The sequence below is a fragment of the Carcharodon carcharias genome, chromosome 20, assembly GCF_017639515.1.
Source record: "Carcharodon carcharias isolate sCarCar2 chromosome 20, sCarCar2.pri, whole genome shotgun sequence".
NCBI lineage: Eukaryota > Metazoa > Chordata > Chondrichthyes > Lamniformes > Lamnidae > Carcharodon > Carcharodon carcharias.
The window spans coordinates 17,154,716-17,170,080 of NC_054486.1; the positions used below are offsets into that span (position 1 = coordinate 17,154,716).

The following is a 15,365-nucleotide window of genomic DNA, read 5'->3' on the forward strand; positions in this document are numbered from 1 at the left end:
TACACGCTGAAAGTTACGGGCGCTACGCAACATTTTGTCTCCGCGATGTTCCAAACGTAGCAACATTAAAAATAAAGGATCAAATATTTTTTTTCCTCTTGATCTGCTGGGGAATGGCTCTTTGGGCCTTGACTCTCCTTAGTCCCTACCTCGACCACTGTTCATGTCCTTATCTAGAGAGCAGAGTTTAATTGTTTGCTTTACAGTTAATTTTTTAAAAATCAGTTAAAACAAAACAATCAGAGCTAAAAATTCACTCGTGATACCCTGTCCATGTAAAAAGAATATACTCAGATTTCCAAAAGGCATTTGATAAGGTGCCAAAGCCCATACTATATAAGATAAGAGTACATGGTGTAGGGGGTAACATTGTTAGCATGGATAAATGATTGGTTCACTGTCAGCAAGCAGAGAGTAGGGTTAAATGAGCCCTTACCAGGTTGGAAACTGTAACTGCTGGAGCACCACAAGCCTCAGTGCTGGGGCCACAACTATTTGCCATCTACATCAGTGATTTCGATGAAGGGACCAAATGTATGATAGCTAAATTTATCAATGACATTAAGATCGGTGTGAAAGTAAGTTGTCAAGAGGAAGTAGAGAGTCTGCAAAGGATATGGAAAGGTTACGTGAGGGGGTAAAATTTTGACAGATGGAGTATGATGTGGGAAAATGTGAACTTGTCCACTTTGGCAGAAGAATAGAAAGTCGTAATATTATCTACATGGAGAGAGATTGCAGAACTCAGTGGTACAGAGGGATCTGGGTGCCCTGGTTCATGAATTACAAAAGGTGAGTGTGCAGGTGCAGCAAGTGAAGGCAAATTGAATGTTGGCATTTATTGCAAGGGGAATGGGATATTAAAGCAGGGAAGTTTTACTGCAGCTGTAAAGCGCATTGGTGAAACCACATCTGGAATACTGTGTACAGTTTTGGTCTTCGTATTTGAAAAAAGTTATAATTGTGTTCAAAGCAGTTCAGAAGAGATTCACTCAACTCATTCCTGGGTTGAAGAGCTTAGGGCTTAACCTATGAAGAAAGGTGGAACAGGATGAGCCTATACACATTGGAGTTTAGAAGGTGATCTTATTGAAAGACTGTGCTGCAACCAATATACAAAACAAATAAGAGGTGTCCCTTTTAAGACTGAGATGAGGAGGATTTTGTTCTCTTAGTGGGTTGTTAATAAATTCTCTTCCCCAGAAAGCAGTGGAGGTTGGGTCATTGAATATATTCAAGGCTGAGTTTGACAGATTTTTGATCATCAAGGATTGTGGAAGCAGATAGGAAAGTGGACTTGAGACCACAACCAGATAGTTAGTTAGGGCTTGGAATGTGCACTATCTGAAAGTGTGGTGGAGGTAGGTTCAACTGAGGCATTCAAGAGGGCATTGAATGATTATTTAGATAGAAATAATGTGCAGGGTTACGGGGAATAGGCAGGAGATTGGCACTAAGTTAAAATGCTCAGAGAGCTGGTGCAGACATGATGGGCTGAATAGCCTCCTGCACCATAACCATACTGTGATAAGTGAATAGAGGAGCAGGTTTGAAGGGCCGAATGGCCTGCTCCTAAGTGCTATGTTCCAAAACACTGAGCATCCTAACACCAGTATTTAACAACATTGAATGGAAATACTGCAAACAGTGGAGGGCCTCTCACATTGGAATTGCCTGAGTGTCTCCAGGCTGCAGCCCGGCCCTAATGTCCCCGGCCCCTCTGCAGGCCGGAATGGGATCCGCGCTGCACATACGGAACCGGAAGTGCACGTGCAGCGGTTAAAAACATCCCCCGGAGATCAAACTTCTGATTCGACTTTCTACCCCCAAGCCGTCTGGTTCCCGGGAGGGGAGTTAGTGTCGAGCGGTTCCAGCCGACGGAGCCCCCCGGTCTGGATGTCATGGGCCTCCTGAGCAGGAGCAGGACGCTGAAATACGGGCTCCCCATGTTGGTGAGAGGATGGAGGGGGGTGGGGGGGAGGAGGGAGGAGAGAGGGTGAGGAGGGGGAGAGGAGGGAGCGGATGGAGGGGAGGGGGAGGGGATGGAGGGGACGGGGGAGAGTGAGGGGAGAGGTTGGAAGGAACGGATTGGTGGTGAAAAGCGGGAGAGGAAGGGGAGAGGGTTGGGGATAACGGGGAGAGGGAAAAGATAAGGGGGAAGGTTTTTATGGAGGGGATGAGGAAGAGCTTGGATAGGGGAGGGGTTGGTGGGAAAAGGGGCAGAAATGGAGCAAGAGGTGGTGGGGAAGGAAGCAGAGAGGCTGGTGGGTGAAGAGATGGGGAGAGTAGAGGTGAGAATGGCGTGGGAGTTGAGATAGGAGGAAATGGGGAGTGGAGGAAGGGATGGGATAGATGAGTAATGGGAGACAGGCCAGAACAAAGTGAAGCAGGATTAGAAAGGGGGAAAGGGAACTTGGGAGGTGAAGGAAGAGGGGATGGGTAAGACAATGAGGAATTTTTCCCAGTTATTTCAAATGACTTTAACATATGTTTCTTTGCCTGTTTCTTGCAGCTCTTGAATTGCTTCCTGCTTTAGCCTCTGCTGTAAGTTATTTCAAGCCCAAAACTAGACCAGGGCTCTTGCCTCTCCCTTCCTGAATCAACCTGCCTCCCTGGTCATGTTACAGCCCTGAGTACCACCCAGCACTGTGGAGTCTTGGGGCAGACCCCATCTAGAGAGCTGCATTCTATTCAGGGCACAAACCTCTTCAAAAATATGTTGGCCTTATTGGGGGTATGGTGTAAAGTCATGAGAATGATAACAGAGCTTTAGATGTTAAATTGAAAGAACAGGTTGCATAAACCTGGTTTGCTCTCTGTTGAGTTGAGAATTAGGGGCGACCTAATTGAGTGGTTCAAAATGATCAAGGGATCTGATAGGGTAATTGCAAAGAAGCTATTTTGCCTGGTGAGAGAATCCAGAGCAAGAGGGCATAATCTTAAAATTAGAGCTGGGGCCACTCAGACATGATTTCACACAATTGTGAAAATCTGGAGCTCTCTCCCTCAAATGGCTGTGGTCATTGAATCAGCTGAAATTTTCAACATTGACATCAATATATTTTTTAATAGGTAAAGGAATCAATTGATATGAAGCAAAGCTGGGGAAGTAGGATTTTTTAAATTTGTTCTTTCATGGGGTGTGGGTGTCACTGGCAAGGCCAGCATTTGTTACCCATACCCAATTGTCCTTGAACTGAATAGCTTGCCATCCCCATTTCAGAGGGTGCTTAAGAGTCAACCACGTTGCTGTGGGTCTGGAGCCACTTGTAAAACAGACCAGTTAAGGACGGCAGATTTCCTTCCCTAAAGGACATTAGTGAACCGGGAAGGTTTTTACGACAATAGGTTAAATGGTCACCGTTACTGGGCCAATGATGATACTAAGGTTGAGAACAGTCTGGGTCAGCCACACCATTGCCAGGGAGAGGGATGGAGTTGGTGGCTATGAAACAAAGTTTACAACTGCAATCAAAGTCAGTGACTTTTGTCTTCCCAATATTGAGTTGGATGAAATTTCTCATCCCATGTTGAATGTCGAACAAGCAACTGCCCATTTAGAGACAGTGGAGGGGTCGAGAGAGGTGATGCTTAGGTGGAATTGGGTGTGGAGCGTGGAAACTGAGGCTGTTTTAAGATCTCCCAGTTCCTTAAGTCAGTACAAAAGAAGTTAATATACTTGTTCAACCCGCCTTCCATCTCGGTGCCCCATATGGAGCATCTTTGCTGAGTAACAGACACCCTTTGGATCAAAGACTGGGAAACACAGGAAGTCGCTTGCTCCTTGTGACAAACCCCATCTGTCGAATGACAGGCTTTGAACTACCATGGCGAGAGTGCTCCTTGTTAAATAGGTTCAGGACAGGCCAAGGCCCCTGTGCAGCAATCTTGTACCGCTGGCACCTCAATACAAACGCCTTATGCACTTGGGAATACACAAACAATACTGCACATAACCGAGGGGTGTCCCCTCTACAGACTAAGTGGTGTACTAATCACCTTAAACCCAGCAAGTAAAGAGGCTATCACTTGGCTTCAGGGATTTGTGTTCGCTAAATAAATAAAATATACTCCGACTGGACTCAATTTCTCTGCTTCCCAAATTACCCTGCTCCTAAACTATAATATAAAACAAAATCCATTTGGAAAGTAAGAAAAATGGATGACTGTTCCTCACCCTGTAACCCCACTTCATTTGCAATGCCCTGCGAGATCAACCAGCACACAGTAAATAGTTTACACATTAAACCTTGCTTTTCTTTTTATCCGAACCACCATTTTAGCAGTCACACAAAAGTGGGGAGCTGAGAGGCAGAGCGAGACTGTTGAAAAGGGTAAGATGAGGCGGTGAGGGACACTGCAGCTTAAGGGGTAGAGTATCTTAGAGGACTGTGGCTGGCATTTGAACTGGAGGTGGGTGAAACTCAGTGAATGTTGAGGTTAAAGGAATAAAGTGACCGTGTGAGAATGTGATACTAGTGTGGGCAGTAGGAATAGGTGACGATGAATGTATTGAGATGTAGACATAACTTAACATGTACCAAAAGGGGACCCAAAGTTAGTGAAATGCCTTCCACTTAACATATTCACTCAGTATCTATGAGGAGAGAGATGAGGCCCAGGAGGAATTTGAAAACAAGGATAAGAATTTTAAAATTGAGGTGTTGCTTGACTGGAATCCAATGATTCATAGATAAAAGAGCCTTCCTAAACTACTGCAGTCGGTGAAATCTTGCACTTTTGACCTGGGGGCTTGGCCAGCGTGCAGGATTTGATCTGGCAAATTGAATCAGTGTAAAAGATTGCAGAAAGTAAAAAGTGTAATTGGTTTTGGAGATAACTCACTGGTTGCTTGATAGCACTGAACTTGAACATTTCTCAAAAAAGAGACATGTTGCTGAAGCTTTTCACCTTGCACAAGAATGTCAAACTTCAAACCGTCACAAGTTCAGTTTCAACGCTACTGAAACAACTACAGGTTGCTATGTGAGACTTTTCAAAAGCCTTTCTAATCTCTATGTAGACCACAACCACCACATTGCCCTCCTCAACCCTACTTGTCATCTCCTCAAAAGAATTCAGTGAAATTAGTTAGATATGACCTTCCCTTAACAAATCCATGCTGACTTTCCTTAATTAATTTGTGCCTTTCTAAGTGAAGGTTTATACTATCTCCCTCACAATTGGTTCCAATAATTTGCCCACAACCAGAGCTAACTGGTCTATCATTATTCAGATTATTCCTCCCTTTGAAAATAATGATACAAAATTGGCAGCCCTCCAATCCTCTGGCACCCACATTTACAGCTAAAAGAGGTTGAAATATGATGCTCAGAGCTTCTGCAATTTCCTCCCTTGCTTTTAACAACCTGGGATATATTTCATTTCGAGTTTGGCACTCTACCTACTTTCAGAAGTGTCAATCCCTTTAATGCTTCCTACCTCTCAATGTTTATCCCACCAAATATTTCACACTCTTCCCCTTAACTACATTGTCATTGTAGGTCTCCTCTTTTGTGAAGGCAGCTGCAAAGTATTCTTTAAGAACCTTATCCACATCCTCTGTCTCCACACACAGCTTACCTTTTTGATTTACTCTTTTCTTAATTATCCTCTAGCTCTTTAGGAACTTAAATCCAAAGGTGTTTTATTTCTTGATTTTACATGCCCTCTCTTTGCTTTCTTAATTTCCTTTTAAGCTTCACCCCTATTTTCTGTACACGTCTAAGCTTTCTGCAGTGTTGAGCACTTGGTCTCTGACACAAGCTTTCCTTTTTTTGTCTTACTTTACCCTCTATGTACATTGTCATTCAGGGGACTCTAGATATGGCTGCCCTGCCCTTTTTCCCCTTTTTCTTTGTGGAAACATGTTTGCTTTGAACTCCTTGAGCCTTTCTTGAATGCCTCCCATTGTTCCAACACCCAAGTAACTTTCAAGTAACTGTTTTCAGTCCTCTTTTGCAAAGTCACTTCTCAGCCTTGTAAAGTTGGTTTTCCCCCCAATTTAGAACCCTTACTCCCATTTCAATTTTGTTCTTTTCCATAACTATGTTAAATCTAACTGAATTATGATGACTATCACAAAAGTATTCTTCCACCAGCTCAGTTTCATTCCCTCAAACTAAATCTGCCTCCGCCACCCACTCCTCTCCCCCACTCCAAATCTTGTTGGGCTTGCCACAAACTGGCTAAAGTAAAAGCAAAATACTGTGGATGCTGGAAATCTGAAACAAAAACTCAAAATGTTGGAAACACTCAGCAGTTCTGACAGCAACTGCGGAGAGAGAAATCCCATTTCTACTTCTCTTTACCACCTCCACAAGGGCCATCTGTTACTTGTTCATGTTATTTCACAGAGTGCTTACCCTTGTTCTGCTATTATCACATTCTGCTTTCTTAACACTATCAGCACCTTCTTTTTTAGCCCTTAGCACTATCATTAACACTCACTTTGTCCTTTAGTTCATGACATCTTTGTCAATCTCTCCTTTGACCCCACCTGGTCTGGTCTTCTATCCAGCTTCACCTGCTCTCTCCACCCCCAAACAGTATAAATTTCATCACATTTCTACTTCTCTTTAGCTCTGAAGAAGGGCCATACAGACTCGAAACGTCGACTCAGTTTCTCTCACCACAGATGCTATCAGTCCTGCTGAGTTTTTCCAGCATTTTTTGTTTTGGTTACTGGCTAAAATACTTCTCCTGAATATAATTCAGGAATCCCGTGTCCTCTGTATCGTTTACACTAAATGTATCTCAGTTATTAGGGTAATTGAAATGCCCCAGTAGTCCTTCCTTATTGTTTTTGCATTTGTCACAAATTTGCTCTTCTATCTTCCTCCGACTGTTTGGAGGTCTGTAGTGCACTCACAGCAATGCTGTTTCCTCCCTTTTTTTAATTCCTTCATTCAAGCATATAGGTTCATTTGATGATCCCTGTAATATATCATCCCTTGTCATGGGTGTAATTGCTTCATTAATCAATAATATTGTCATCCCCATCTCTATTTTTATCCCCCTCTTTATTTCACCTGAAAATCATGTAACCAGGAATGTTAAGCTGTCATTCCTGCCTCATTCTAAACCATGTTTCAGTAATTGCGAAAAAAAAAACATGCTTCCACTTATCAGCTCAATCAGCCCTCAGTTCATCTCCCTTATTCACTATATTCTTTGCATTTAGGCATATGCCATTAAGCACAGCCAGATACCATTTTTGTCTGTTTTCAAACCTTGTTTCCTCTGCTTTCCATACTCTTACTAATTTTCTGCCTGCTTTTTCCCTTTATAAATCTATACTCAGCTTCCCATTCTCCCTGCCTAGATAGTTTAAACCCACCCCAATAGCAAGCCTTCCCCTGAGGATATTGGTCCTGGCCCTGTTGAGGTGCAACCTGTCCAGCCTGCAAAATTCCCACCTTCACCAGAATTGATCCCAATGCCTCAAGAATCTAAAGCCTTCCTCCTGCATCATCTCTCCAACCACCTATTTATTTCTAACCTATTTATGGACTCACTAATGCATGGCATCGGGAGCATGGTTCTCCTGAACTACCTGCCTGTTCTTTTTTGTCTACCTGACAGTCTCCCAGACCCATCCTGTCTGCACCTTCTTAAGCAGTAGGGTGACCACTTCCTGAAATGTGTTATCCATGAAGCACTCATCCTTGCTGATGGACCACAATGATGTCAGCTGTTGCTCAAGCTTCAAAATCCAGAGCTCGAGCTCCTTCAGCTGGCAACACTTCCATCCCCTGTGGTTGCCTGGAGCATGGAGGGTGTCCTGGAGTTCCCACCTGGGACAGGATGAGCATTCCACAGGTCTGAGGCACCCCCTGCCACACTTCTATTTATTAAATTAACAGATAAAATCAAAATACTCGTATATTTACTGTTTTACTTACTAATCAGCCACCTGTGTTTTTCAAGTAGGGTTGCGTTGCTCAGTTGTCTAATTTTAGTCTTCAATCTATCTGATAACTTTAAAGCTATTTATCTTGGAATACATTTTATTACTGGCAGATAATTTAGATCAAATGCCTAACTCTGGAGAGAGGCAACAAATCTGCTGTACTCACCAGTCAATCAACTCGCAGCCTCCCTGTCAATGTCACATTTTGATTTTGATTTGCCTTCTTGGGCCTGAGGTGTTGAGTGCCATTTCAGGAACTAAATTTTCATCATTAAAATGGTCCATATGTTGCTAGATACTGGCTTTGATTTTCTGCAGCAGGCTTCATTTGCTTTAACAGTGCAAATGCAGCAACCTCTTGAAGTTCCTGGGAGGTTGAGGGTGAACACCCATTTTCTGAGACTAACTGAGGGGGAGAGGCACAAATCGTTCAGCTATTTGTGAGGATTTGCAATTCATGGCTCGTTTCTTCCTTGTCCCAAATAAATGGTACATACCTTTAACTCAACATGGATCTATATATTTCTGCACTTCTCTCCTGAAGAGGTGGACTCCTGTTGAGGTACAGGGCTTTTAGGCTGGTTACCCCAATACAGTCGTATTCTTCATGCATGATTTAAACATTGAGCATTAGACCATAAGCTATTATAATGTGGGAATCATAAAATCTGTTCATGGTTTTATTTGAGAAGTGTAGATACACACTTACCACCAAGAGGCATTGGATAGTAACCATCAGCGCCAATATGTTAACTTTTTGGACCCTGCCCACCACCTTTCCTTCTTCCACCACGTAAACGAGAAGGACTGAGGTAAGCTGTTACTGCCCTTTTCCTTCACTCATTAAGGTCAACTAGTTCACTCTAGATCAGGAATCAAACCTGGGGTCATGTGTTCTGTATGTAGCTTCATACAAGGGACAGGCCTCTAGTAACTTGACTTATAAAGCAGCATTACCAATGAACATTTATTTGAAGGGTCGAACTTCAAACATAGCCTTATTTGAAGAACGTTTCAGAAATGCTGCAACCTGTTCCACAGTGGATAGCTGAGGCCCAGGGTTGCTTCACTAAATACAGTGACTGCCTGATTTCATTCATGTCCCCATCTGTAGGTATTTGCAACGGTTTGCTTTTTCCTTTTAGACAGTAAATAGGAAAAGCGAACAAAATATATGCTGTGGGAACATGGGACAGCTGAATGGGTCTTGAAATCAGTCTAAAGAGGCAATATTTTTCAAGGGCGAAGGGTAAGCAAGCAGTGAATCATCGATGACCCATATTACAAACACTAGCCAACACAATGGAGTGTTTTGACAATTGTTAATGTTGATGATCTTGCAGTTCCTATCCACTCAGCCTGGACTCCTATCTTGTAATTACCCCCAGGTATTGATTGTTCTATATGTAACAGCTCAATGGTTTTCAAGTGTTGTACCTTTTACTATGATGCACACAGTTGCAACTCCAGTGTATTTTCTTTTCATCATGGAGATGAGTACAGATTGGGAACTGTTGAGAAACTGGGTACACATTGATGTAGCTGGTAGCCATTGCAAGAAATAGCTCAGAAGCAGTTTTGATTTTTACTTTTCACCGTAAGCCATTATATGATGTCTTAAGGGATGTAAATTCTATTCTACTTTTGGCTCTGGTTTTACCTTGCGATCGATAAAATTGAGAGTTGTCATGCCAGCCCAGTTGCACATTGTAAATCTTACTCCACAGTATCTTCTCTCTGAATCACTAAATTATATTGGTGATAAAAACGAAAGCAGCAGTCAGCACTTCTATTTATCATCTTTGCGTATTTTAAGAACTGCTTTGTCACTTCCATCGACTTTTTTAGTCCCATGTTCCCTGAGCCCCACACATCTTGTAACTGATTTTCACTCAGGCTCCTGGTAATGTCGTTCAGCATTTGAGTAGCTTTCCTCCAACTTTTCCTCTGTTCGCCTCCTTTGTGTTCCCAAGATCAGTGATTTGGTTGTGAGGAGCTCATCGGGTGTCCCTCTGTTTTGGTTCTTTTTCTTGTCTGGAGTGGTTGCCTTGTCTGCACCAAAAAAAAATCTTTCAACTATCTTTGTCAATTGAGCAAGTATAATAATGATTCTTTCTTACTGGAAAGAGGTGATTGACTGAAAAATCTTTTTTTAAAAAAAAAGGTTGAAATGTGAAAAGGCTTTTCAGCACCATTGTCTCTTCTTGCTAATGTAGAAGGATTCACCCTGACCATTCCCCACCCTTTCCTCCTTTGCTACTAAACTTGTAACCCTCTGCTCCTTGACTGCGGAATCTCACTGTTTCTTTCTGTGAATGGTTCACTGACTTGGTGGCAATTTACCCTGTAAGCTAAATCTAAATGTGAAACAGCTAATGCACAAAATGAGAATGTTCCACTTCCATCAAGTGATTCCTTTGATAGGAATCCTCCATTCTTCTAACAATGGTACATTCAGATCCTATCTCAGCTCCTGATGTCTCGTGATCTTGGACCTCATTTCCATTTCATGAAGAAAAGCAGGCAAGTTCTCCTGGGTGTCCTGTCCTCAACCAACTTCACTAAGAAAAACAGATTATCTGCCGCTCCTCACATTGCTGCTTCTAGGAGTTTGCTGTGTACAAATTAGCTGTTACATTCCCTACATTGCAACAGTGACTACAACACTTTAAAAAGTATGTTATTTGTCTCTAAAATGCCATGACACATCCTGAAGTTGTGCAAGGCACTATTTTTTCTTTCATTTTTGTTATCTTTTCATTTTGTTTCAATATTTCTACCTGTTTGTGACTACAGTATTGGGTCTGGATTAGGTGAAAGAATTTCACCTTTTGAAAAAGGCTACAGATGACATAACGAAACTTGTCAAGTATGCAGGTGCATTACCAGGACTTTGGTGCTAACCCATTCCTCGTATAGTTACATGGCCAATGCTATGGAACATGAGTCAGCTCTTCTGTCACTCTGCTTTTATTTTTTGTAAAATGCAAATTCGGCCCTGATACGGAGAAGGATTTTGTCACAATGATTAGTACCTGGAACATCCTTCTGGAATGATAGAGAAGTCAGTCGAGAAATAGTTAGAAATGGGGGAGTTCGTAGGTTTTTAAGGAAGGGTGAGCTGGATGGTCTGAATGGCCTGCCTGAATTGCACTACTTTGTGACCTGTCACTTTGTCTGTTTCTCTGTGCCTGATGAGTTTCTAATAGTTTTTCACAAGTATAAGGGAGCTTATTAGTTGCAGCAACAATTTGGAGTGAATTAGGAATGTTACATAAGTATACTGGCAAAAAAATCAAAGCTTTCATTTAATGTTTTACTTTTTTTAAGTTCAAGGTTTAAGTGCGTCTGTTTTAATCGCATATTATTCCCAATATGTTAAATGTGTGTTGACACAAACCCATTACAAGCATAGCGTTTATTATAACATTTACAGTGGTTAAAGCTGACCAAAAAAACTCCATTATGAAACGATGGATGGGATGGTAAATGTCTGCTTGGTTTATCCTCCCTGCCTTGACAGCAATGTTCCTATCCTATTATCCTGGAACGTCGCAACACATCATGCAACCCTGAGAGACTGCGCCACCGAGTGCTGCCCCTGTGGGTTCTCTCTTATAGCGTTTGATATAAACTGTTTTGGCTGCATAATATTCTGCACAGCTGTTTCTTGCTTTGCAGAGTTCCACCATGTAGACTAAACTACTTTTTTTCCATTTCTCTTCAGCATCAAAAGATCTTGCATCAGTTTTCCATAACTAATTCCATAGCGCAAAATGCATAGGATAATGTGTATCTAAAGTGGATTAATACACTCGTGTTTAACACACAAAACGTAGCAGGAGTTAATGCTTTAAAGGGGATGTTTTGCACATTTACTTGCTATCTGGAATGGTGTGGATTGGGGTAGAAATTGATGCACTTCAGGATTAATGCTGATGAACTTGCTTCAAACAGCATTCTTTTAATTTATTGATGGCACATGAGAATCACTGGCTAGGCCAGCAATTGTTGGTCATACCTAATTGCCCTTGAGAAGGTGGGTGATAAGCCACCACCTTGAACCACTACAGTCTATCTGGTGCTGCAGTGCTGCAAGGAAGGGAGTTCCAGGAATTTGGCTCAGTGACAGTGAAAGAACAGCGATATAGTTCCAAGTCAGGATGATGTATGGGTTGGAGTGGATCTTGTAGGTGGTGAGGTTCCCATGCATCTGCTGCCCTTGTCCCTCTAGGTGGTAATGGTTATGGGGTTGGAAGGTGCTTTTGAAGGAGCCTTGATGAGTTGCTGCAGTATATCTTGTACATGATACACGTTGCTGCCAATGTGTGCTGGTGGATAAAGTGCCAATCCAATAGGCTGCTTTGTCCTGGATTGTGACGAGCTACTTGAATTTTATCGGAGCTGCATTCATCCAGGCAAATGAAGAGATTCCATCACACTCCTGACTTGTGACTTGTTAGGTGGTGGACAAGCTTTGGTGAGTAAGGAGTTGAGTTACTCACTGCAGAATTCCCAGCCTCTGAGCTGCTCTTGTAGCCACAGCATTCGTGGCTAGTCCAATTAAGTTTCTGGTCAATGTTAACTCCAAGGATGTTGATGGTGGGGAATAAAGTGATGGTAGTGCCATTGAATGTCAAATGGAGATGGCTGGATTCTCTCTTGTTGGACGTGGCCATTGCCTACTACTTGTGTGACATGAATGTTACTTGCTAATGAAGCCATGAACTGCTTCAGTATCTGAGGAGTTGCAAATGGTGCTAAACACTGCAATCATCAGCAAACACCCCCACTCCTGACATGATGGAGGGAAGGTCATGTTGTATAAAGAGCCACATGGAAGTGCTGTGTAAAATGCTTGGGAGCATTGGATAACTATTTTATCTTAATGCCATGTTCTATCATTTAAAATGCAGGTAGCTTTTACTTGCAACATGCAAAGAGTATAGTCTCCTTAAAAACCTTGGAGTGGCACATTATATTCCAGTGCACATAACCTTAGTCCTTTCATGGCCTCATCAAACTGTTGCAGATGTGTAAAACGGCCAGGAACTTTCACATTTCTGAAAAGGGTGCTTGTCTCTTTACACTTGAGAGAGCAGGCATTCTTTACAATGATTGTGTTTCATGATCCAGTGATGAGTTGTGATCCAATTTGTACGATTGCGTTCATGCTTTTACAAACCTTTTTAAGGTTGCACCCAACATGGAGTACAGCTTATTCTATAGATTGTATTTCTATAGATTGTAAAATTCTCATTTTTTTCCTTCATTTTCTTCCTTGTGACCTACATTGCTTTAAAGCCGGAACCATTCACAGGTGTTTAAAACATCGGCAAACTGAAATGAGAATTATATAGCACTAGGAGGCCACTCGGCCCATTGTGCCTGTGCCAGCCCTTTGAAAGAGCTATCCAATTACTCCGATGCTCCTGCTCTTCCCCATAGCCCTGCAATTTTTCTCTTTATCATATGGTTATTTATTTTCCTGTTGAAAATTACCATTGGATCATTTTTCGGGCAGTGCATTCCAGGTCAGAGAAGCCACTGCATTAAAAAAACTCTCCTTTCTCTGCTCACTCCCACCATTTCCTTTTCTAATTACCTTAGATCTATGTTCTCTGGCTACTGACCTTCCTGCCTGTAGAAACAGTGTTGCCCTATCTTTTCTATCACATCCCCCTTCAATTTTGAACAGTCCTATTAAATTTCCCCAAAACTATCCCTTCCCTAAGGAAAACCTTGTCTCTCCACGTCACTGAGGTCCCTACTTGCAAAAATAATAAGATGAACTGACATTCACCTCCAGAGTATTTGTGCATGATGCACAGATTTATTTTGCTAACCTAATTTTTTTTGTTTCACAGTTGCTTATTACTGGTGGATCCTTTGGCCTCCGCGAATTTGCGCAAGTTCGGTACGATGTTCAAAAGGTGAAGAGAAAGGTGAGCAATAAAGGAATCCGCAGGCAATTCATAGCCTGTATTTGCTGCAAAGCACCTTAATCTGAAACTTGCCGTGCATAATGATCAATGTTAGCAGCTGAAACCTATTCTATGGCTAGCTCTGTCTCAGCTCTGCAATTTGCATTATTAAATTGATAACATTGTTAATCTAGGAAATTGAAGTTATTTTTGAAGCAGTGTTGTGCAGTGCTTTTTCAAATGAGCTGTAAGTTTCCTCTTCCCCTAACTCTGAGCTTCTTAAGCTTGATAGTTTGGTAGTTATCTAATGAAATTGAACAGTAGGTATAAAACATGTTACCACATGTATTTTCTTTGCCCTTGCTTCCTACCTCTCCTGAAGGTGCCAACTTTTTTCTGGCGTTTTATCTAGGCAGCCCTTTATAATGTGTGAGCCAGTCAGGGCACTGTGTGTTACAGGCTATTCATCTGCAGAGAGAATCACAGCTGTACTTGATGCTCACCTCACTTCTTGTCCATGCACATGCATTGTGTGTGTGATTCGAAGCTGAATTTTCCTATCAAAAGGCCTGTGACTCCTCTCTAGCAGGATCAAGGCTGTGCATTTAATTTTTGATATTTTGTTCGTCTTGCAACAAGATAGTAAGTTAAAAGGGGAAAAAGTGCCTATACCAGTCTAAATTTCAATTTGGTTATGGCTTGGTGTGAGTGAGTGAAGATAGATTGGACAGTTTTATGTTCATTGCAGCTACCTGATGATGAATAGAGTAGACTATTTCTCTCAAAGCAGTATATTTTCTAATTGTTATTTTCATCTTGTCATTGTATTTGCAGCAATGGCATTGTAAGATTTTAGAAGCTGGAATAAGGGGAACAATCCTAGTGGAGACAAGGGCTAGGGGCTATCATAGAAATTCCAGTGGCGCTAATTTCTCCAAGCAGATTTTAAATTAAATTCTACTTCATCAGGTTTCAAGTAATGTGTATACCCTGACTTCGGTAGAAATGCCAAGTTGAGGAAGCGTGCAATCTCTGCAGTTTGCGCACTGTGCTGGTGCATGTCTTTTAGGTAGTGAATTATTTTTATTCAGTGATTCTGAAGCATGTTCCAGAGAATGCATTTGGAAATGAGGTAATTCATCTGCTTGAACTGCCAAACTGATAATGTATGTCGGTGATCATTGGAGGAGCAGATGCCAGCTGGAAGGCATAGATGTGCTACGGTGTTTGTGATTCGTTTAATTGCTGACAAGGTAGGCACGCTTGTATATAACATGAGGAATGTGCCCTGGCTCCCAGTACTCAGATGCCTGGCCAGCCTTGTGACCCCCCCCTCCAGTTGGTGACCCCATTGGCAGAGGTTCCCCATTTTGACTACCTCCTGAATTCTGGTAATGTGATACATTCTAGGGAGTTCATTTTATATCTCAACAAGGGGATGCCACATTGCACCAATGTGACATTTCTGTTTCCTGCAGCAGCCAGCCTGTGGATATTGTTATGACAATGATTTAGTTCCAATCTTTGTC

The 15,365-nt window shown here is 42.1% G+C and overlaps 1 protein-coding gene across 1 annotated transcript in view; it reads left to right on the top strand.

Annotated features, from left to right (window-relative positions):
* The first annotated feature begins 1,765 nt into the window (after positions 1 to 1,765).
* LOC121292707 (cytochrome c oxidase assembly protein COX16 homolog, mitochondrial) overlaps positions 1,766 to 15,365 on the top strand; it is a 49,195-nt gene continuing 35,595 nt past the window's right edge. Inside the window, exons 1-2 of the mRNA XM_041215011.1 lie at positions 1,766 to 1,952; positions 13,780 to 13,857. Of these exons, the coding sequence (XP_041070945.1) occupies positions 1,902 to 1,952; positions 13,780 to 13,857 (129 nt within the window). The 5' untranslated portion in view covers positions 1,766 to 1,901. The remainder of the gene's footprint in view (positions 1,953 to 13,779; positions 13,858 to 15,365) is intronic.